The sequence below is a fragment of the Polistes dominula genome, unplaced genomic scaffold, assembly GCF_049000335.1.
Source record: "Polistes dominula isolate Pdom_NZ unplaced genomic scaffold, Pdom_raw_medaka contig_482, whole genome shotgun sequence".
Lineage (NCBI taxonomy): Eukaryota > Metazoa > Arthropoda > Insecta > Hymenoptera > Vespidae > Polistes > Polistes dominula.
Window position 1 is genome coordinate 834,739 of NW_028301016.1, and position 24,415 is coordinate 859,153.

General features: G+C 28.3%; 1 protein-coding gene across 1 annotated transcript in view; it reads right to left on the reverse strand.

Moving 5' to 3' along the window:
* Positions 1 to 24,415, reverse strand: part of LOC107064439 (uncharacterized) — a 272,414-nt gene that overhangs the window by 73,456 nt on the left and 174,543 nt on the right. The window contains exons 2-3 of the mRNA XM_015317128.2: positions 20,279 to 20,487; positions 11,134 to 11,269 (exon numbers count right to left, since the gene is read on the reverse strand). Coding sequence (XP_015172614.1) covers positions 11,134 to 11,269; positions 20,279 to 20,487 — 345 coding nt within the window. The remainder of the gene's footprint in view (positions 1 to 11,133; positions 11,270 to 20,278; positions 20,488 to 24,415) is intronic.

A 24,415-nucleotide genomic window follows, 5' to 3' on the forward strand; every position in this document is an offset into this window, starting at 1 on the left:
TTAAACAAAACAAAAAATAGAAAAAATTACTTTCACTCCAAACAATTTAATATTATAATTTAGAGAATGCGTTAATAAAATATTTAAATTAATAAAATAAATTCGATTTAAATCCGGATTAACGTTTTTAAATAATTTTAAATTATAAACGAAGTATAGGAAATATATTTTTTCGTATTAACGCAAATAATATTTAGGTGACCTGTTTCAAATGAAATAATGTGTATGAATAAATGTAAATATACATTTATAAGAAGATATTTCAGCGTAGCAATAAAACAGAATAAAAAATGGATAAAATACGTACGTATCGATATGAAAATATTTCAGACTCTCACAATCAGTATAATATCGTTTTATCGATATTTCACCTAATACTGGCATTTAGTAACATTTGAAATAGATTATAGGTCGAAAAATATCTATATATCGATCGTCGTCTATAGTACGTGATAGTATTTTACCATTGGAAACGTTTTCGAAAGGCAATTCGCTTTACGCGAATAAACGAATTACCCGAATTTTACGTACTATTCGATTGCGACGTTTTTACGGCACAGCTAATTTGCGTCGCTTTAAAAGTATTTCAGGCGAACAAATTTCGTTCTTGTTGAACGACGTATTGGTCGTACGTACGCGAGAGCGTGACCCACCACCAACGCTATCCACAAATTTAAATAGGCACTGAACAACACATATACACGCCAAACCTCCCATCACCATCACCATCACCACGAAAGAGAAAATTTTCCAGGGTTATTTCAAATGATTTTATTGTTCGATCCGTACGGTCAATGCATCCTCGATCAATTCTATTTTTAATTGAAATAATTCCTGGTTGTTTATGCAAAATTCGAAACGACTTTTTAAACGATCAATGATTCTAATCTTTTTACACATCAAATTCTATTAACAATCATCAACGTTTATATAAACGTAATTTATTATTATTTTTTTTTTTTTTTATAGGAAATTCATGAATATTTATTATTTTCATTGTATTATCTACTTTGCGTTATTCTCTTTCTATATATATATATATATATAGAACTTTTATTTATTCAAAAGTCTGATTACATTCTCGAAAAGTGTCCCCAACTTCTTGTCGCACGTTCGGGAATTATGTAAAAGAAAATTTACTCGACTTTTCCTCTTGTATATCTTTCCCACTAACGAGAATAAGTTTTTACATTCCTTCCTTTTTTTTTTCTTTTTTCTTTCTGTAGGAACACTTTAGAAAAAAGATACGACATAATTAATTTTTTTTAAATTCATTATAATCTTTCTTGTCATCTTGTCGAGTTGATTAATGTCAGAATCTGTCTTCTCTTACTAACCTAAAGATTTCAAATTAAACGATGATACGAAATTGTTGTTGTTTTTCTTTTTATAATGTTTTATTGCAATATAAAGAAAAGCAATATAAACAAAAAGTTTATAAAAATAGTGCAAGATGTTTATTAGTAGAATATGCATTTCATGATAAAAGTTGTAAAGATGTTATTATAAATAATGTTTATTTATAAAAATTAAATAATTTAAATTAAAATATTGATTAACAAACTTTAATCATCAAGCTAGCAAGTAGTAATATTATTTTTATTAAATTCTTAAGATTACGTAAAAGGAAAATATAAAATAGATCAAAGAACAACTTTTACATTCGGACATCTGTTTCTGAGTTTCTTAATTAAAGTACTTCATGCAAAAATTCCTAAACTAGCAAGAGTTAACCATTACATACAATAACACAAAACATATTTCTGTTATGTATTTTGATTATACAAATATTTAAGTCTCATATAATTCAATCTAAATGAAATAATATTATTTGTTTAATATTATTTCAAAAATATTCCTCATATATATTTCTATATAAAAATTCAATGTCACATTGTTGGATTCCAATGAACTTCGAAAATATTGAACCAATTTTAATGAAATATTTTTTATTTTGTATGATTTGTTTCAATTAATCATATAGGAGAGTTGTTTTCACGATTATTTTTATTTTGTATTGCTAATTTAAGGATTTATTATTTAGAAGTTATCTAGGTCTTTAGATACTGTAAGTTGTCAATAGATGGCGCTGTATTACAATTCAATTATTTCAATTTATTCACGCCATAGTTACATATGACACAACTAATCTTACTTTTAATATTTTTTCCTAATTTATTATTTTATGTATTCCATTCTAATTGTAATATTACTTTCTGTGTCGCTATAATTTACTAAATAGTTCAGAATTATATGAAATCAACATTTTATAACAAAATCATAGCAAAAACACGTAAACGAAGCATCCTAGTTTTTATATATTTTTACATATAAATAAAACTGTAAAAATATACTTTTGATTCGACAAAGTGTTATTACCAGAAAAAAGTTATTATATATTTTCTATATTGCAATTGTACGTAGAAACTAGTTATACCTACGAGGATTCATGAAACGTATTCATTTTCAACCCTGAAATCTGTCTATAGATAGAAACAGAAGTAAACTTCTCCCCACGATTTGCCACTGTCTCGAACATAAAGCACGAGCTTCCACGAGAAAACAATGCTCAAAGTGTATTCTATAACACCGGAAGGTGCCTGTCACAATGCTCTCTAATCATTTAGCTTTATTCCTCTGTTATTGTCGTCGTCATTAGACGAATTCGCACAGATTTTATATATTATCTCTTATTTCGATCCTTAAATAATAATAATCTTAAATTTTTTTTACCTAAATACAATCATAGATATTTCACAAGAACATTTACCGTAAATTATTGAATAGTTCAAAAGATAATTTCCGTTTTATGGAAAGAGATTTCTCGTTAGTCGCGTTTACCAACACCTCCTAACTATGCTCATAACTTCAAAATTATTTGATATTCTAGTAATAGACATTTCCTAATTGATATCAAACATTCTCGTGTTTTCCTGTGTTAAGTAGCTTTTTTTTTAGCATCGTATCAGAAATAGAAAATCAAAGTCAGTATTTACGTAACATTTTTACTTTTTTTTTAATGCAGTGCAAGGTAGAACAAAATTAGGTTATCGCATTAGGTTGTAGATTGCTACAATAAAAATATTGCTTTTCAATCTTTCGATTTGAAAAATGCACCACTTTTGAGTCATCCTCACATCGAAACATTCAATTAATTTCAATGAAATATTAATATTGGTTAATATAAAATTACCTTTTATTTTTTTATGTTTAAAATTTAATTTAAATGCACTTATTATTTTTACAACTATTTAGGAGTTAACAAGTTTATTTGGAATCGGATCGTGGTTCTAAAAGTTTGTCGACTCATTAATATATTCAACTATTTTAAGGATCCAATTTGTGATTCGAAATTCCTTGAATAAAGATTTTTCAAATTTGTTTAAACTCATGAATAACAACTTAAAAGTTTAAATACAAAATCCCAGACGTAAAAATGATGTTCTTAATCTAAAATCGGGTCTCGAAATATTGGCTGCCCAGAAAATGTTTATGCGCTGACAAACTTTCAGGATTTAAATTCTACCCCACACACAGGTACGGGGATACTCGTAATTTCAGTTACTCGTAGTTCTCTCTCTCTCTACTATTTTAGTCCAATCCAAATGAAATTTCGTATGATTGATTCTCGTATACACCTATTGTGTGACCAAATTCACGATTCTGTTTTTTTTCTTTCTTTTTCACTCGTATGAAAAAACCGCCTCGTAGTTTGTTTTCTAGCTAATATTTCCGCAAAACACAATAACCTAATTATTTTCCTCGGACAATAAAAAAAAAAAAAAAAACGATTAAATTAAATTTCATTGAAGTTAAACAAAAATGGTACGAGTTTATTATCATGATTACTACTCATGATAAATTAAACCTTTGATATAAATAAAAAAAAAAGAACAAATTATGCTGCGTTGATTTTCAATTCGTATTCGAAATATCCCCCATTTCGTACGATTAAATTCTATCGTAAAAGTAATAAAACAACAATATTATATTTTCCAATGGTTCGCAGAGAAAAAAATAAAAGAAATAGGAAACAATATTTTTATAAAATATCAAACAGTTAAGTTTCGAGAGAATTTCTCGAGTTATATAACGCTTTATATTACAAAGCACATAACGTGAACTAACATTAAGAGTAAATAAGAAGGAAGGGTAGGAAACATTAGTCGAGAGTGAGGGTTGGGAGGGTGGAGATGGGGGTTTAGAGTTGAGACACACACAAACCTAGAACTGTCATAAATAGTAGAATTTTCAAAAGTTTCGTCGATCGGTATGACTATAGGGTATTATACGATAGTTCACGTTAGGTTGAAACTCGTAAAACGCGATGGCGTCGACGTTGGGGTGTTTCGATAGCAAGTCGCTGTGGACTAAGCGAAAAGAACAAAAGAAAAAGAAACAATAAGAGTGAAAAAGATAGAAAAGGAAACGAAAAACAAAAAAAGAGGAAATAAAATAAAAAATCTATCCGATCATAAAGTTTAGTCTGGGGGGAAAGGGGAGGTGGTTTTTTCCTCTTCTCGAACGTGTTGAAATCGCGAATGCACGGTGCACACAACACACACACACACACGTAGCTTGTGCGATCGCGGTGCAGAATCGCGACGCGTACGACTATGCTACTACCTATGTTCATTCGCGAAACGAGTGGAATGAAGAGAAGAGAAGAGAAGAGAAGAAGAGAGGAGAGGAGAGGTGAAAAAAAAGAGGAAAAGAGATCGAGAAAATATACGCGTACGTTTTTCGCACTCGTTTCTTCCGCGATTGTCTGCAAAGTCACTGATCAAAAGAAAAATGGAAGAACGAGTTTTATCGAAAGGATTCATTTTATAGCATTTGTGGGGTGGGGGAGAGCATTCTCCTCCTCTTTTCCTATCCTATCTTATTCTCTTCGCAAGCTCGCTCACCCCCCACCCTCCCATACCATTCGAGCTTATACGCTCGAAGCTTCGAGCAACGAATTCATATGTAGGTGCACGTGCAACTCACCCTCCAAACTCTTTCCTCTCTCTCGAACCACCCTACCTATCCTGCCACTAACACACCACCACTCTACTATCTACTTCACTTTATTCTTTTTCTATCTATCTTTCTTTCTTTCATCCTTTCGTTCGTTCTTTCTTTCTTTCTTTTTTTCTTTTTTTATTTTTCTCGCTTTGGATCGAGGGCAAAACTGGATTTCGATTTCTCGCAGGTGACTTCGAAAAGACGACGACGACGACGGCAACATCCGTGCGAATCTTCGAAAGACGAGGGCTAAGAAGAACCGAAGGAGTTGTCTGTCGTTTCAACGAGAAACATATGAGAAAGGATAGATAGAACTAAAGTGAAAGAGTGAGAGAGAGAAGGAGGAAGGAAGGAAGGGGTGGGGGGAAACTGGCAAGAGACCCTTTGAAGAGAGTTCGACGGATATATTGGAAAATTGCTACCTCGCGGTTATTCCTCCACCACGTTAGGGAAAACCACACTAGCATTACACATCTATATGTATAGTACATAGATATATACCGGATGTGACGAAAGGAACCACGACCAAGTGAGACTTCTACATCTTCCCTCGTCAAATGTTCTTTATAGTTTTTAATATCGCAAAATCGAGAGAGTAGTCTTACGATAGATTTTTTGTTCTTTCTTTTTCTTTGTCAAGTGAATTTGACCTACTCCACGAACTATATTACATTTTGTCAGTCTATTTGAACTACCACAATTCGATTGATTTATTATCAAAGTAAGTAAATATAGTTACATTTATTAATAAATATTTAACTGCACGATACTTGACATCATTTTGAAGTATGTGTAATTAGGAAATTTAAACTCATATCTCGTTAATTTTTTACTCGTTTTTGAATATACGTATTTATGATACAGTAAATATATTAAATAGATACTAATATATATTTTAAATATCGATCTGTAGATTTAAATTTTGATAATTATTTATTAAACAAATATTCATATAAAATAGGAAATATTAAGTTATTCGGAAATTTGATGCATATTTAACAATTTTAACGTGTTCTCTGTCATGTTTAGTGTTTTCGATATACGTTAAAACTCATTTTTACGTCAAATGATATTTTTTTTTATTTATAAATAAAGAGGTTAACAACGATTAACGATTAAATATGTTCTATAATGATTTTTGTAATAACTTATATGGGAATAGTAATAACAACAACGTATACGATAAAATTCGTATCATGAAGTAAGAAACCACGTGAATCAAAAAAAGGTAATGGAAGTCTAGCAGATATTATAGAATTTTTTGCAATGAAAAAAATTTTAATAGTTTCATATTATACGAGATATTACAAAAAGTGTACTAAAATTTTTCAAGAATTGTCCTGACAGTTTATCTTTATATTTCAATTATTTCAACAAAATATACTGATATACGAAACTACGAATAAACAAGCTTTTGTAATTTTTGGTAATTTTAGAAAAAACTGTATTTATTTAATAAAAATATTAAATGAAATATTTTAAGGCTATAAACGAAGTTTCTTCCTATTTTCATTGTAAATAATTTCAAAATTGCATAATTCTGTAATATTGATTAGATCTGGAAATATGTGCATACGTTTGAAAGTTAACAGATAATAAATTTATTAAAACAAAAAATTATTTTATTTGTTTATTTGATAAAAAATTTTTGCATATTAAAAATAAGAGAATATAAAGATACATTTTTAAATTTTATTTCCAAAATAAAAAAATGTGAGCTGAATGGATCATTTTTAATTTAAAAATTTCGCTGTTCAAGATAATCCTTGTTATAGTCGACCAATCAATGGAAAAGTCATGAGATATCATAAAAAATATAGTAAGTTTTTTACTTCGTGAAATTGAATGTTTAAGTATATTTAAAAAAAAATTTTTAACTTAACATTAAAATAAATTGAAACTTTATTTAAAAAATTTGATTTTAAAGCTGATAAATACCAGCTTACTTTTTCTTTATTAAAATATTCTTTATTAAAGTACAATGTACATACGTTTACAGTCACGATATTGATAAAAAACTAAACATCGACCAAAAAACGGTTTTCAACTATTTCAAATAGGCTAAATACAAAATACAAAAAAAAAACTTGTTTCACTTTTACATTAAAATATGAAAAAACTTTTCCCTCGTGTCAATATAATATGTTCATAAGTTACCACAAACTTTCCAAACAACCTGATACCTCGTGACATGAAATATCCTAAAGGATATAATTTTGTAAACTCATCCCGTATTTAAAAGAATACCCCATGACAAGAAACCAACTTCATTCGGTTAGTTTCTCAAGTAGAATGCCAGATAGTCAAGGTATCGTTAGTCACGCGATCACTTAACGAATTCTCATGAGAGATCTGTGTGCGACTCTGGTGAACGAATGTTTTACTGCCTTGAGAGTCTCTTCTTCCCGCTTCAGGTACTTGTGACCGAGTTAAAGTAGACACGTGTGCTTTATAAAGGACTTACACTCACATACGTACAAACATATATGTATATACAAACATATACTAAATATATAGATATATATATATGTAAAAGGTGATCTTAAAGTGACTTTCTTCGAACACTTGAAACATTTTATTTGATTGAGATTTAATTGATATTTTTTAGCTTTCAATTCAAATTTTCTATATAACGTTATAATTATAAGTTTTAAATGATTTTTTTTTCTAAAAGAATTAATTTAGGCAATGCATGCTTTTATTCGGTCAATAAATTACTCATCTCGCAATTGTTGTTTAGGCGCTTAAAAATCAGGATATATCGGACAATATCATCGTACCGGTAGTCCTTTATGGTAGCGGATAGTGGTCACTTACGTTACGGGACGAAAAAAAATTTACGGTTTTCGAAAATAAAGTTCTTCGTAAAATCTTTGGTGCAAAACGCGATAAAGGTAAAATATTTTTATATTTATTATTATTTTAAGAGACTTATTATTATTTTCCAAAAAGAACTCCATATTCTGAGATCTTAAAAACTATATAATAACAATAAGTACAATAATGAATAATATTTGGTATCAAAATATTCTTGATACCAAATCAAGTCAAAGACCAATCAGTCAAAATGACTGGTGTGGTAGTTCTAGTGTTACTAATAATAATAACAATGTTTTTTTAAAATATATACTTATATTAGGTTGTTTGAAAAGTAATTTCGTTTTTTCCTGACACAATAAAGGCATTAGTTGATGCAAACTGGCAAATAACAACACGTGAGATCGATGAGAGGTTAAATTTATCAAATTTAACTGCTTATGCCCACTTGAAAGGCCTAGGTTTAACCTCAAAGCGAAAATTGTCTTCATATTCACGAAAGAAAAACGAAATTACTTTCTGAACAACTGAATACATTTAACACGTTCCGTGCCATGTGTACCACCGGTGGTACACTTACCATTAGACATATTTATTTAATGCGCTGAAAATTAGTTTATAATAAATTTAATTCTGTAAAAGAATATTTCTATCATAATATTGATGCAATATACAAAATGCAGTACATAACAAAGCACATAAGTTTATTTAATTGCTATATTTATAATAATTAATTGAAATAAATAATTATTAATAAAATTAATTTAATAATAATTAATAAAAATTATATATTTATAATAATATTAATAAATTAAATAATTACAAATAACATGTAATTGCTGATTTTATTAAAGCAAAATTAAATGACTTGAATGACGAATCAGGTGAAAAGGACTTAGCACGAAACGTGTTAATTTCATATTACTTTTTCTCTCTTCAATTTATTATTATAGTCATTATACTATTATTACAGTAATCATAATTATTGTCACACTTGTAACGAAAAATGTAATGTTTAACCCTTTCGCTACGAGCGTCGCCTATAGACGACATCCGCGCGACGACCTGTGTGTACGAGTGTCGCCTATAGACGACCTGTGTGTACGAGTGTCGTCTATAGACGACATCCGCGCGACGACTTGTGTGTACGAGTGTCGCCTATAGACGACGTCAGTTTGATACCACTATACAATATGTTGTTGTGTAACACTTAAAGAATCGTACGACCCGGAGAATGACAAGTCTGCACAGAAAGATATGCGTCTGAACACCAGTTTACCTAAGTACAACATGCATACTTTCCGGCGCAGTGGCGCTACTTCGGCGGCACGCGGGCCCGTACAGCGGTGACGCTCCTACGGAAGACACTGCCGTAGCGAAAGGGTTAATATAAAAAATGCTTTTATATTTATTGTATTTGAAGTATGGAATTTTCAAAAATAAAGTCTCACAAATACAGAAACTATTTGCTTATACAATTTAACAAAGATTTATTTTATTTAGTAATAAAAATATGATACTGATAATAATAATAAAAAAATAATAATAATAATAATAATAATAATAATAATAATAATAATAATAATAATAACTGTAATAATAATTTTACAATTGGTAACGTCTGTTAAATCTAGAATTCTCCATCCCATCATAGAACCAACCCTTGTCTTCATTTAAACTTTCTTGTTTCCTACAGGTTCTACTCTAACCTTACCAACTGTCTAAACAAATCCCACAAGTTTCTTAGTTTCCCTTTTTCAAAAATGTAAGAAAAATAAATGTTGATTTCCAACCAAATTATACTACTCAAACATAACTCTAAATGTTTCAAAATCTCTTCAACTATTTTTTAAAATCTAATAAAAAATAAAACATAAAAATAGAAATAAATCATACGTTTCAATGTATAAGTTCTCAAATTACTAACTGTATTCATATTGCATTTTAAATACTTTTAAATTTGGCACGTAACTGATACACAAATTGTACGACTCTTCCTTCCTAACAGAAAAAAAAAAAAAAACCCAAAAAACCAAAAAACAAAAATTCAAACAACAATGATATATCGCTTTGGCGATAGGGAAAAAAACGTAACGATTTTCCATGCCAAACAGAAAAAGCTTCCGTTTGAATTTCCTCGAGGTAGTAGTAAAAGCAAAAGCTTGAACGAAAAGCCCCGAAAACAGCTTCAACGAAACATTGGTGAAAAACACGAAACGTTCACGAAAAACGTCCATTAGAGGTGTGCCCTTTCATTTTCCCCCATTGGTAAACTACAAACCCATCGAAAACTGAAAGTTCGTAAAACTGTGTATCTACACTAGTAGTATTCATCGTTTAAATCGAGAATTCACGGTAATCATCTGTACATATGCACACTTTTTCCTTTCCTTGAACCCAAGTATCCTTCTTTGTGCATACTCGTAGCTTGTATCTGGGATTAACCGCAAAACAGCAAAGCTGTTCGATATGCTTTGATCTAAAAGGGTTGCGCGAAATGCGTGGTAGGAGACCGATAAACTTTTCATATTTACTAAATTTGTCGTATATCCTATAAAAGACCCTTATATCAAAAAGGGATCGAAAATGAGAGAGATAGAGAAATTTCGTAAACGTGTAATTAAATTAACATTTACTTAATGTATGTCAATAAAATGTTTATAAATATACAAATTTTTTAATTCATAATTATTTCCCTAATATTTTTTTTCTTAAAACCAAACGAATTTTAATTTATTTTTCTTTTACTTTTACGTAAATATTTTCAAAGTAATTTTTCAAGATAAAAAAAAATTAAAAAACAAAAAAACGATTTGAACCAACCAAAACAGAAATCTCATTAGGGTTAAATTTTCATTCCACCTGTATGAGAAAAAAAATATTAATTAATTTTTCTCTCTTATTCTTTCAAGATTCTTTTTCTTGGAAACATATCAAGATGAAGAGAGAAAAAGAGAGAAGACACGGAGAGTAACGCGGAAAGGAGATTATGCGTTCGATGGAACGAAGAAGCACGTGCAAGTACTGCTCCAGGCGAACTTGGAAACCGAATGCAGGATAAGAGAGAGATAGAGAAAGCTAGAAAGAGAAAGAGAGAGAAACAGAGAGAAGCGGAGAGAGAAACAGAGTGTGGGTATGTGGTAAAAGGGTTGTCTCTGAGTGAGTCGTAGAGAAAGCTAAAGGGTGAGTGAGATACAGTAAAAGAGAAAGAGAAAGAGAAAAAGAGAGTAACAGAGAGAAAGAGAGAGAGAGAAAGAGAGATGCTATATGTTTCATGATACTCAGTAATGCTGTCGAGCGTGTACTTACACACTACGGTAAGATTCTTCATGCCAGAGTTTGTGGAGAAGGTCGGCGCGTCTGCAGTAACTTCGCAGCTGAACGTACCCGAGAGGGCAAAGTCGACGTTGTACAGGGTTACCTCGTTGTTGTTGGACTTCTCAGCCTGAAACCACACATTGAAAATGTACTGACGTTGCTTGACTTACCATCACACACAGATACACGAATATCATTTATATTTGAACATTAACTTATACATTCATTTTCATAATATTATATTTTGTTATCATAATTTAACCCATTACACGCCACAATACAAAAATGCAAAAAAAAAAAAAATTAAATTTAATGTATAATGATATTCATAGTAATCAAATGAAACTATTTTACAATTGTTTTGTTTTTTATTTAAATATAAAAATTATTTTATATCATTTATTATTGATTTAAAATAAAATAGTCCTGTTACCCGCCACAAATGCGGGTAATGGTAATGCGCCGTAAGATAATGCGCCACAAAATGCAAAAAAAATTAAATTAAAAGTATAATGATATTCATATTAACCAAATTTTACAAAAATTGTTTTTTTTTATTTTATTTAAATATAAAAATTATTTTATATCATTATTTATTGATTTAAAATAAGATACTAAGAATATTTAATATTTTCATGAAGCATGAGGTACTATATCGTGATTTTAATGAATATATTTCATTCTGAAGTTGCAGTTATTAAAAACAAAAAATTTGAAAATGCGTCCTAAAAAGAGGCTATTGGTGGGTAATGGGTTAACAAGTTTGTTTCTTTTAATTAGTAAGTTTTTAGTTTCAATATTAAATTAGTTGGTTGGAAATGTTGATTGATTTATCACTTTTATTTGATATAAATAATATCATTATTTATATTTGAGATTGATCTATCAATTTGTATTCTTTATGTTGATGATTTATTCTTTATGATTTATCACTTTTATAAGATGTAAATAGTGTTCTTATTTATATAATATTTAAGATGGATTTATCAATGATTTGTATTCCTTATGTTTATGATTAATTTATCAATAAATGTGTTTATTGGTATTAGTTACATCTTTTTATTAATCTTTTATCAATGTTTTTGAATTATTATTATCTTTAATATTGAATCATTATAATGATATATTATAGTTTCAATATGTATCTAGTTAAAGATTACAAAATCATATAAATTAAGCTATTGATCATGAAAGTATTAATTAAATTAAATAAAGTATAAAGGTAAATTTGATTTGATTCTCAATACTTTGAAATTTTTGGTTAATGACGAAAAGACGTTGTTTTGATCTTTACGTTAGCTCGTATGAGATAATACTGATTGTGTATATGACATTATTTGTTCGTTGATACATTGTTTGTATGTACAAACATATCGAATCACTCTCAGCGTTAGTTTTAATGTTTTGATTAAAGGGATCTTCTAACGAAGATAAGATTAAATATCATTTTAAGATTAAATACCAGTCAAGGACAATATCGTGTATATATATATATATATATATATACATTTATGTTTAAAGAAATCATTCGAAAAAAAATAATGACAGTTTTACGATTATAATTATTTTATTTACAATGTAATATCTGTGTATGTATGTATGAATATAATGATTTCTTCACAATATAAATGAAAATAATATCTTTATCAAAATTATTTTTATTGTTTAATTTCATTTCGAAAAAATAAATAGTAATACAAATATCAAATTTATTTATACGGATTGATTTAGTTAAAAAGCCATATAACAATTTTATGGCAAATTAAGTATTTAATTTTAATATTTTAATATCAATATAATATTTTTTCATTTCAATGATAAAACGTATTACTTCTTTCTAAAACGATTCGATAACACAATCGAATTTAGTCTGAAATTACTAATTAAAATTTATTATAGAAATTATTTTTTTAAATAAGAATAATTAATCAATAAATAAATTCAAAATATTTCGACTAATCAAAGAGAGAGATCTTTCGCCAATGTATTAAGAATACAAAAATTATATTCACAGTAAACGTGCACGAATCAATTAATAAATATGTATAAATGAAATTTCTATTATTCAATATTTTCCTAAAATAAAAAAAAAACAAATATATTATATTTTCATACCATTGAGATCATTCATTTCTAAATTAATTTATTACCACGATTGACTAACAAAGATATATATTCCTTTGAAAATTGTCCCCTTTTATTAATATTCTTGAAGCGTAGTTACGTGATTTAAATTAATTACGATTCAAATGAAATCGTCGTTTAATGAGATAAAAATAAAAAATAAAAATAATTCATTTAAAATCTCCAATTCTTTTATTTATTTATAATTCAAATAACAAGGAACTTTATCAAAGGTGAATATAAAAAGAGAACAAAATTAAATAGATTGAGAGAAAGAGTCAGAGAAAGAGAGAGAAGGAAATAAATACAAGAAGAGGAAGAGAAGGAGAGAAAGAAAGAGAGAGAAGGAGAGAGAGAGAGAGAGAGAATAAGACAGATTCATTGAAGTAGTTACAAAAAGCATATTCGAGGATACTGTAAGGAAGTCTAATTTAATCGAAGGTCTGTTCGAATTGTTTCATTAGCATTTTATCGGTTTGATATCTTCTTTATCGTCTATGGAAATGAGAGAAAGAGATAGAGAATAGAAGAAAGGAAAAAGAGAGAGAGAGAGAAAGAGAGAGGGAGAGATAAGGATTTTATTTTCAATATTCGTTTTCAACGTTCGCTAAAGTTCCAATGAGCGCACTTGAGTAAATCAACGTCTTATCAGAAATTATCTAGCACTCGGATAAATTGACTCGATGAGCCTAAGTGGCGAAGATGAAAGTAAAGAAAGAAAGGAAAAGATAGTAAGAGAGAGAAGGAAATATATACAATCGAAGAAAACGAAGAAGGAAAACGCGTCAGTGAGGAAAGGTTTAATCGGTACAGTCAAAGGATTGTATGCGTAATTAGAGAAGTTCAAATAACGAACGAAGGTAAGAAACTAAAATGTTAAAATGAGGGAGTTACGAAAAAAGAAAAAGAAGACGTCAAAAAAAAAAAAATTGAAGGAATGGTAGTGGTAGTGGTTCCTTTGACGAAACGAAAGTAAGGCAGACGAATTCTTCGTATTTTCTCTGGAAAGGAAGGTAACGGGAGAGAAATAAACAGAAAAAAAGTAACTTGGTTTGTCGTCTCAAAAAGAACACCCCACCCACCCCAAACCTCACATCATCTTACCCCTTCTTTCTCTCGCTATCGTTTTTAAAGTTCCCAACCGAGATAAGAGAAGAAGGTAAAAAGTAAATGTCCATTTGTTTTTGTAATTTTTGATTAAACCTTTGGATACACATTTATTTAAAAATTACTTTGAAATATTAAAATAAATTAAATTAATATTAACCCTTTTTGGACGCGTATCAATTCTCAGCCACCAAAGCCTTTTTATATATATTTATTAAATATATATTTTATATGTATTTTTACATAAACAATATATTATATATACATAAAATAATAATAATATAATATAAATAAATAATATAAATATATAATATAAATATAACATAAATAAAATAATATAATAATAAAATATATATAAAATATACATAAAATACATATATAAATTAATTCCGACCACTACGACACCCATATCTAAATTGAATACGTCCGAAAAGGGTTAAATATATAATATTAAATATTAAAATAATTAATTATAATATAAAAATTATTATTGAGTTAAAACAGATTTAATTCAATTAGAACATTATTTTGCAAGAAAACAAAATGAAATTAATTCAATTTCGTCTCAATTTCAACAACGTATCAGAACACGTCATGTGCTTCTTTGCCCAAACAAATGCATGACGTATATATATATATATATATATATATATATATATATATATATGAAACCAAGGGATAAAGAACGACGTCAAAATTTATAATTCTTTTTAATTTTCTTCTAAAAATAAAACGAGAAAGAGAGAGAAAGGAGATGAAACAGAAAGAATGAAAAGAACAGGAGGCGTACGATTTCTATTTTATTATAAATCAAACAAGAGAAGGTAAATTGAGGAAAACAAAATGGAAATCGAAGAATAACAAAACAGTTTTCTAGATGAAGTTTGATCTAGTTTTTCTATTCGATAAAAGAATATATCAACGAGAAACAGAGATCAGATCATAATATCTATTCCTTCAATGTTATCTATATTACAATAAGATTGCAAAATATGAAAAATAAAGATGATAGATACTCAATTCTTCAGTATTATATTTAATACTGTGTATGTGAGTGTGTGTATTTTTTTTTATTTCCTTTTCTCTTTTGAATTAAAAAAATAACGTAAAGCGTATCCTGTGCTACAAAGCGATCGAACATAAACGAATATATTCTGAAAAGGATAAATAAAAAAGTCGATCTCATGTTGGAAGATGATCTCCAATGTTGAAAATAACTAACACCATATACGCTTGAGATGATGTGCTCCACCTCTCTCCCTCCCTCCTTCCTCCTCTGACACAAAAGAAAAATTGTTTGACAGGAAAAGGAGTTCAGATTATATTGAAATCATCGTGTTTAAAGTAAAGTAGAAAAGCTTTTGAGAACGAAATGAGATGGTGTTTTTCTGGGGGGTTGTATGGCACGTGAAATTGCATCGATGGAAGCGTCGAAACGATGATAAAAAAAAAAAAAGTCGAACCGTTGAACGGATTGTTTTACGACGATTAGATTGGTCAAGGGTATAGTGCTGTTAACGAGCATCATCTCCACGAGGTGGCGTAAAACGATGCGTCGTGGTTCCGATAAAAGCAACGCCATATTTCTTCTCTTCCTTTTCTATCCATCCATCTTTTTTTTTGTTATCTCTCTTTCTCTCTCTACACTCTCTCTTTGTCGATTTTACATTGCTTCCGAGAAGCATAAATCAAGAAATATGGAAGAACGCGATTCGAATGACTTTATTACTGCTATATATATCATACGTTCTCGTTTAGGATTCCTAGCAATTGCTCACGTTTTGATACGAACATTTATAAGATATGTGTGTGTATTTGTGTGTGAGAGAGAATAGGAAAATAAGTCTAATTATTTTAGTCTATTTTTGGAAATGCAAACTATCGATCAAAAGTTTTTGAATTAACCCATTCGAGACCACTCGCACACCGTGTGTGCAAGAACTTTCTTTTCCAAAAAGACCAATAGCAACATTGTATGTGCAATCATAATAATGAACTATTATCAGTTATTTCGAGTATAGTATTCATCGAGATAAGACTTTTTTTTTGTATGAATAGTATCTTTAAAGTATAAAGAAATAAAATTAATCAATCAAAATCATTGGTTTTTATGCATACCAAACAAAAAAAAGAAAACAAAAATTTTTCTTATGATTACCAAAATCTACATTTTTAGAAATTATCAATGCAATTTTACATTACAATTAGTGTACTATTTTTTAAAAATCTATTTATAAATTATATTTTCTTTTTTATTACTGAGTTACACATCACACTATTAAAAAAAAAAACGCAGTGTAAATAGATATTACATTAGTAAAAGCTGTTGTTGTGTATTATTGTTATACTGTTTGTCATACGAAAATAACATATTAAAAGCTTAATGATAAATAAAATTATTAATAAGATTATATATTATATTTATATATATTATAAATAAAAAGTATTAAAAATACTTATATAATATTATATATTATTTATATTTATAATATTTATAACTTTCGAGTTCCTAATGTCGATTAATATATATAATTATATTATTTACTTATATAAATTTTAATATACATAATAATATTATAATAGTAATAAAAAAATTAAATTATAATGATAATAATATTTTTTATCTATAAAAATTTAATAAATTTATTTATAAAATTATATTATATTATATTTATATATTATAAATTTATTATTAAGTTTACTTAATATTGTTTATTTATACAGTAGTTTAAGTTAATTAATTTATTCGTATTGTTTTACTTTTAAATTCAATTACGAAGTAATAGTGTCAGTGTCATGAAATAAATTTAAATAAAAATTGTTGGTCAACTATGCGTAAGTTTCATTTTTTACATATATTCGTATATATTTTAACATTTAATTGTATATCACGAATTGTTAGAGGATTTGTTTTATAAGAGAAAAATCGTCGAAATATCTTTATGGTGCGTTATAGAAATTCATGTTGTAGAGATTTTTCGTTTATTCGAAAATCTACTGCATAGGATATCAAGTTTTAAAAACAGGTTTATAAAATATCTCGTTTAAATTCTATTTTATTTTTTTCACTCGCGTATCGATGACTCGAGAAACTAAAAATAACGAAACTTGTTTTTTTCTTATGGCAAAAAACGTTATTTCAATTTGCGAAATTAATGAGTTTAACAATTTGAGTTATATTGTAACAGATTTTAGTACCATTTTATGCCAATAATATTTTCATATTGTTTATACACCCAGTTTAAAATATTTTTAGGAATAAATCTTTTTACTGAGACAAACTTTTGGCAATTTTTATAAAATATATGGGAGAAATATTAAATTCGGAACACTCGGAAAATTAATTGCAAAGATTTCTAAAATATGTTGGCTGTCATGAAAAATAAAAATGGTGTTTTTGATGAAATCGCAATTTAAAGCAAAATACTCTATTCCTAATAAAAAATAAAAAAAAATAATACAAAATGTAAAGTATATTATTAACAAATTTTTCTGACTAATTAAATTAAGCGTAATTTCTCTAAAAAGATTCATTTCGTCTTATAAGTATTCTGTTTTTCTGAATTTACGAAGTAATTGGAAAATTATTACTAAAAAATTAATGTAAAATTATTAACGAATTTTTACTATTTTATATTTGACACTATTTTTCTTATTTATGGTAATGTAAAGGCTTAAATTTTAAAATTACTAATTTTTAGTAATATTATTGATATTTTAAGGAAAAAATAAATGATTTTAAAAACAAATAATGAATTTGTAATCAAATTAATTAAAATTTGATTATTACAGCCGTTATAATATAATTTAAGGATTCATTTTTTGAAATCTCATTTAATTTTGCTATTACATTGTAATTTTATAAATGAAAGAATGAAAAAAGAAGAATAAAACCTGTATTAGCTTGCTGATTTAATTTTTTACTAATTGTAAGTTTTCATTCATCAAATCATGTTTCTTTTTTCGATGTTCTTATTTTTTAACTATCTGTTTTCTTTTTCATTTATTAAAATGACTAAAGTTGTTCACATTAAATATTTTAAACATAACATGACTTTAGTTATAGTTATATAGCTATAACATGACTTTAAGTTTTGTTCCATTTATTTATTTATTTTTTATTATTTCAAAAACATTTTTATAAATATTTGAAATAATTTACGTTTTAAACGAGAGATTACTGAAATACTAAAAATTTCAAAACCATCAGTTGAGAGTTTTGGAATCGGATTAAGTATGATTTAAATGAAAAAAAAATAAAAATAAAAATAAAAAAAAACAAAAAAAGAAAAAAAAATTGGATTGATTGGATTTCAGTTTGTGATTAAACTCTTGAAACGGAACATAAACGAATCATTTTTCGAGCGTATTGTTACACTCGATGAAAACTGATTTGTAGAATTAAAACGAAATTTAAAAAGTGCTATATGGATAAAAATGTTAGGGTAATATCTGATCACACACATATTCGTAAATTGATCGAATATTAATGACCTAATTAATTATAAATATTTTATTATATCAATTATAGAAAAAAGAAGAAAATAATGAAATTAGTAGTTTGCATAAAAAACTATTAAGAAGATGTTTTATTACAAAAATTTAAAACTAGGTGTCTTTTTTAAATAACTATACAGAAATATTAAAATAAAGTTCGATGAAAGTTCATGTCAACTGAAATGAGGTTTGACGATAGTAAATAGGTAAAATGCAAACAAAATTATTATACAACGATAAAAACAGAAGGTCGAATAAATCCCAAGTTTTATCGTAAATGACTTTATAACTTTTTTAAAGAAGCCTATCAGGATAGAAAATTATAAAAGAAAAACAAAGAATTATAAGAGTAAATAATGTAGGTCATTGCATTCACGCTGACATAGTTTCATTTCACTAACACCAAAGTTGATTAATACAATTAAAAGTTTAATAAATATAAAGATTGAAAAAATTGTTTTTAATTTTCATATAATCAAAATTAAAAGCATTTTAATTCGTAACTTTTTCATTTTCTTTTCAATATTATCTTATATCGGAAAACAGTAGACTTTCTTCAAAGAAGACAAATATGTTTTGGATTTTACATGAAATTTTGATTCACCTTCGATTATACAGAACAAAATTCTCGAACATAAGTCGTAAGCTAAAGCGCGAATTGCTTATGAATATTTCGATACTTCAGGGAACAGAAAGCAAATATGCTTTGCACGCGAAGTATTAAAGCAGTCAAGTTAGATGGGAAATCTGTATACGATGTTACACAAAGAAAATTCTCAATTTCTCTACATTGTTTTATAGAAACCGAATACTATAAAGAAATTAACTATTTTGTAAATGTACTTGAAATATAGTATTATAGCAATCAAACACGACACGTGTAGTATGTGGTGTTAGATGAACAAAAGGTCACAATGTTTGTATCGTGTTATATGAACCAATACTTTATAGGAATATACTGTTCTCTACATGTTAAAAGTAGTCAAGTTTAAATGGAATACTTGTATGGAGTGTCGTATGAACAAAAGTAACAATTTTTCAAATTTTCTTGTATATAAACGAATACAAAACAGGAATGTACTATTGTCTGTGTTAATTAAAGTATACAAGTAAAATAGAACACTACTTGCATATATAGTGTTATACAATTTTCAAAGTTGTAATGTTTGTACTACTTATACATATATATGAACCAATGTTATACAAGAGTATATATATACTATTCTTAAAACATACTTGACACTCAAAGTTTTAAAAGTAGTCAAGTTAAATAGAACACTTCTAAAACCATGTAAACACAAACCAGTGACAATATGAGAGCATCTGGTTATAAATCAGGCTCGTGTTATATACGGTAACAGCTTAGCGCGTGTAAATATAAAAGTAAACATATATAAAAACAACTTACATCAATGTATATGCCAGTGACATTAAAGATCTTGGTGGTCGGTTCTTGGTCCGGTGAGTATCGGTAGAACTCGTGCCTACCGCGGTACCACTTGACAGAGTAAAGGGGCGCCTTCTCGAGATCATAATGGCAGCGCAGAATCACCTCCTGACCACGTTGCACTGCCTCCGGAACCACTTCCAAGCTGACGTTCCGCAGGCACCTCGCACCTTTGTGGGAAATGAGAACGGGAACGGAGCATTAAGTCTAGTGTGCATCATTAGTCCGCCTTTACTCATCATGTGCCGGGGGTTACACAACACAGCACGCGTCAGCGAGAAATTGCAATTCCACCGAATGACAATTCCTCGCTTTCTCTTTAGACCAACTCTCCCCCTACCCTCCCCCTCTCTTTTATACTCCAACTCTTTCGTTTTATCTTTATCCAGTACTTTACTCTATCGCACCAACAAACATGCACACACACAACTCTTGTATGTGGTTGCATTTCAACCACCACCACCACCCACTCACCCACCCTCCTCTTCCACTCCTCGTTTTCCTATTTTTTTTCTCTCACTCTCCAACCCCTTCTTCAACGTATCCCATCCCACATTCCGCCATTTCGCAATGATGTGCAGCAACACGCGAATATATATATATATATATATATATATATATATATATATATATGTATATGTATATATATTCAACCGACTTCGGGGGGACCCGCGTATTTTCTTTTCGCATTTTTTTTCGCTGACGCGCTCCGTTTCTTCGGATTATCGACAATTCGAGCCGTTCGATTGGTTTTCTCGTTCGATCGACTTACTCGAGGAACAGTTTTAATACCGAACGCATTTTCTATCGGAATATACGAATTGATTCCTACCCACCCTTCTTTTTTTCTCATCTTCTTCAATGAGAATTTCTAATTATTTTACACTATTGTCGTACGATGCAAAAAAAAAAATATTCTTATTATTAAATTTAATGTTTCTCACTTCTTTTCTTTTTTTTTTTCATATATAAGCGTAATTATCAAATTAAACAGTGTTTAAAATATTTTTCTTTAATATTTTTAAATTAATTAATTAGTAAAAGAAAAGAAACAAAAATTGTCAAAAAAATTATCCATCAAATGGTTGAAATAAATAAATTTTAAGTATTCAAAAGTTAACAAAAATACAGGCAATATGATTCAAGTGAAGTATTCTTTTCAATATTAAAATCGAAAAATATTAATGAAAAAGACCTAGGGTTTAAACAAAACCAAGACCGGAAAGAATTAGGAAAGGAGGACAACAAAAAACTGAATTTTTGTAAAGGACAGAAGGTAGATGGTGCAGGGAGAATCGTAACGGGTGAGAGGGAGGGGAAAAATGAAAATACCTTTCCCTCTACGAAAGCCTATGCTGAACAAGTTGGAAAAGCTGTCTTCTTCTCCTTTCATTTAGAATTGAAAGAGGTAGTAGTACGTGGCGTATGCTTAAACTTTCCACGAACTACTTTCGAGAAACACGTTATTCTGAAAGTCTTCCTTCATCGTTCGTCTCACTTCAATGTATGTGTGTGTATGTACTATCCAAAATGTACATACATATACATATATATCTATCTCATTCCCTCTCTCTCTCTCTCTCTCTCAATCTTTCTCTCATTTACACTAAAACCTCCTGACCCGTTAAGTTTTTATGCACCAAAACACCGGAATCAATTACGACAACTCTTGACTAATTACTCGTAAAGCAGGCTAATTAGCCAAACGTGCTTGTGACCTTTACAACGTTTCTTTTTTCGAAAGAGGAAGAAGGGGTGGAGAACGGAGAAAGAAACAAACAAACAAAAAATATATAATAAAATGCAAAAAATAAATACAGATAGGTGTGAGAGATGGAAAGGAAAAGAAAACAAACGTAGGATAAGAAAATTATTACATATTTCCCCCTCCCTCTCCCCAGCCAGTTCTTCCTTCATTTAAACGAAAACGTTCGAAAAGATAGGGAAAAATGTTCGAAAGCATTCCACGTATAATATATTTTATATTACGCTTGGGCATTTCATTTACAGACCTTCTCTAATGAAGCTAATTATTCTTCTTCGTTTTCTTTTTCTTCTTGGTGGTAGTACACTACCCTTCGAATCGCGAGAATCCATGAATAGATGGAAGGAAAAAAAAGGGAATCATTTTTATCGTTCTATTTCATCGAATGTAAGAAACTGTTAAATGGGATTAAATCCAGCAATTAACGAAGAGCATAAAATAAAAGTGAAAAAAAGATAAAAAGAAAAAGATGGGAAAAGTTAAACGATGATGTAAGTATACGATGACACATTAATCTTTTTAAATTATTAAATTGATTCCATTACAATAGCATTATATGTGATTTATCTTAGTATCAAGATAAATGTAATCTTTATCAAATAAGATTCGTTAAAGACAATTAAATCAATTGGTTTATTATATCAAATATTTTAATAACTATTAATATGCTATTTTTGTTTATTTTATGGAGAAAATAATTGTGGAAACAATTTTTCCACCCTGCAATTTTTTTCGAGAGATTTCATTATAATTTGTTTTTTTCTTTTTTTGCAATCGAACTTCACAATTTTGTCCTATTAATTGATTTTTCGTATCGTACGTAACAAAAAAATGTTTCGAGTGAAATATAAAAAAAAAAAGAATAATTCGTTAAAAATTTTTTTAAAAAATGTCCAGTGATTCAGACAACTATAACAAGCAATATATATTTATTTTGGTTGAAGTTGAAAATAAAAAAAAGTTTGAGTTTATGATTCACGATCATATATTTTTCTTTTTAGCGACTACGATAATTTATATGCACGCGTCTTTTTTCTTTGATACGACAATATTTTTTTGCAATGTAGATATTCATCATACAAATGACCTAGAAAATAGTTTTTGTAATATTGTAAATGAAAGAAATATTTAGTTTGGTGCCTTTAGCTAGGGTTATTCCCTAGACGGGATAACCTGTATAATATATTAATTGCCTATGCAGGTGTTACTAATATCGTCATTAGCTTCATATTGAAATATATAGAACGTTACGTGTCTCCATTAATATTCCCTTTAACAAAGATCATTTAATTAAATTTTGTTAGGAATCATTTTATTCAACAATATATTTGAAATAATAATTTTGCAATATAAAAAATATAAAGTATATATCACATTAAAAATATGTATTCAACATTTAAGATACAAAAATTTATTATATCAATGATGTTAATTATAATGTAAATATATAATAATTATCAATATTGTATTAGATTGTTCAAAAAGTAATTTTATTTATTGTACAAGGATTTTATTAGTCATGTTCACTGATATCTAACCTCACTTTGAGGTAAATCTCAAAATTATTTCATTTACAAGCAATTAAAATAGGATTTTTTTAAATGAAAAATTGCAGTCAATATTATTATCATAATTTTCTTTAAAATGGCTTTTAAAAATTTCGTTCTAATAATTTGACCACATTTCGGTCATCCAGTAGCAGGATATGACAACAAAATAAAGGCATTAGTGTATACTAATTTATCAAATTTAACAATCCACGATCATTTTAAAACATCTTTGATTTTAAATTATAAACATTTTCTCTTATTAACCATAAAAAAAAAATACTAAACTACTTTCAAAAAAGTTAATAATAATTTCTTAGTTTAGAATAAAAATATTCTAAACGTAGATAAAACTTGAAATAAGATTAACGTTAAATAAGAAGTATTCTCTTATGCCAAAGAAATATTCTCAAGTTTTGACCGCAAAAAGATTTGAGAAATTCGTGACTAGGAAATTACGTCTGGTAAGATAATAATTTCCTCTTTACAATTAGCAGTGAAGTATTTCCTTTGACGGGCAGCAGTTACGTTTGTTCTCCATTCTATCTTCCCTCAAACTCCATCAGCTAGCGCTAACGTCTCCTCTACACTACCATCCACCCACTCATCCTTCTTTCCATAACTTTGAAATTTATAACGAAGTTTTAATAACCACTCTTCTTCCGGTGTGAAGGAAAGAGCCGACAGGTACTCGTTGTATCACGAGAGAACGGGAAAACGACGCTTTGAATATCGTTTTACTCTATTTTTCTCTCTCTCTCCCTTCTTAAAATTATTATGCGCAAA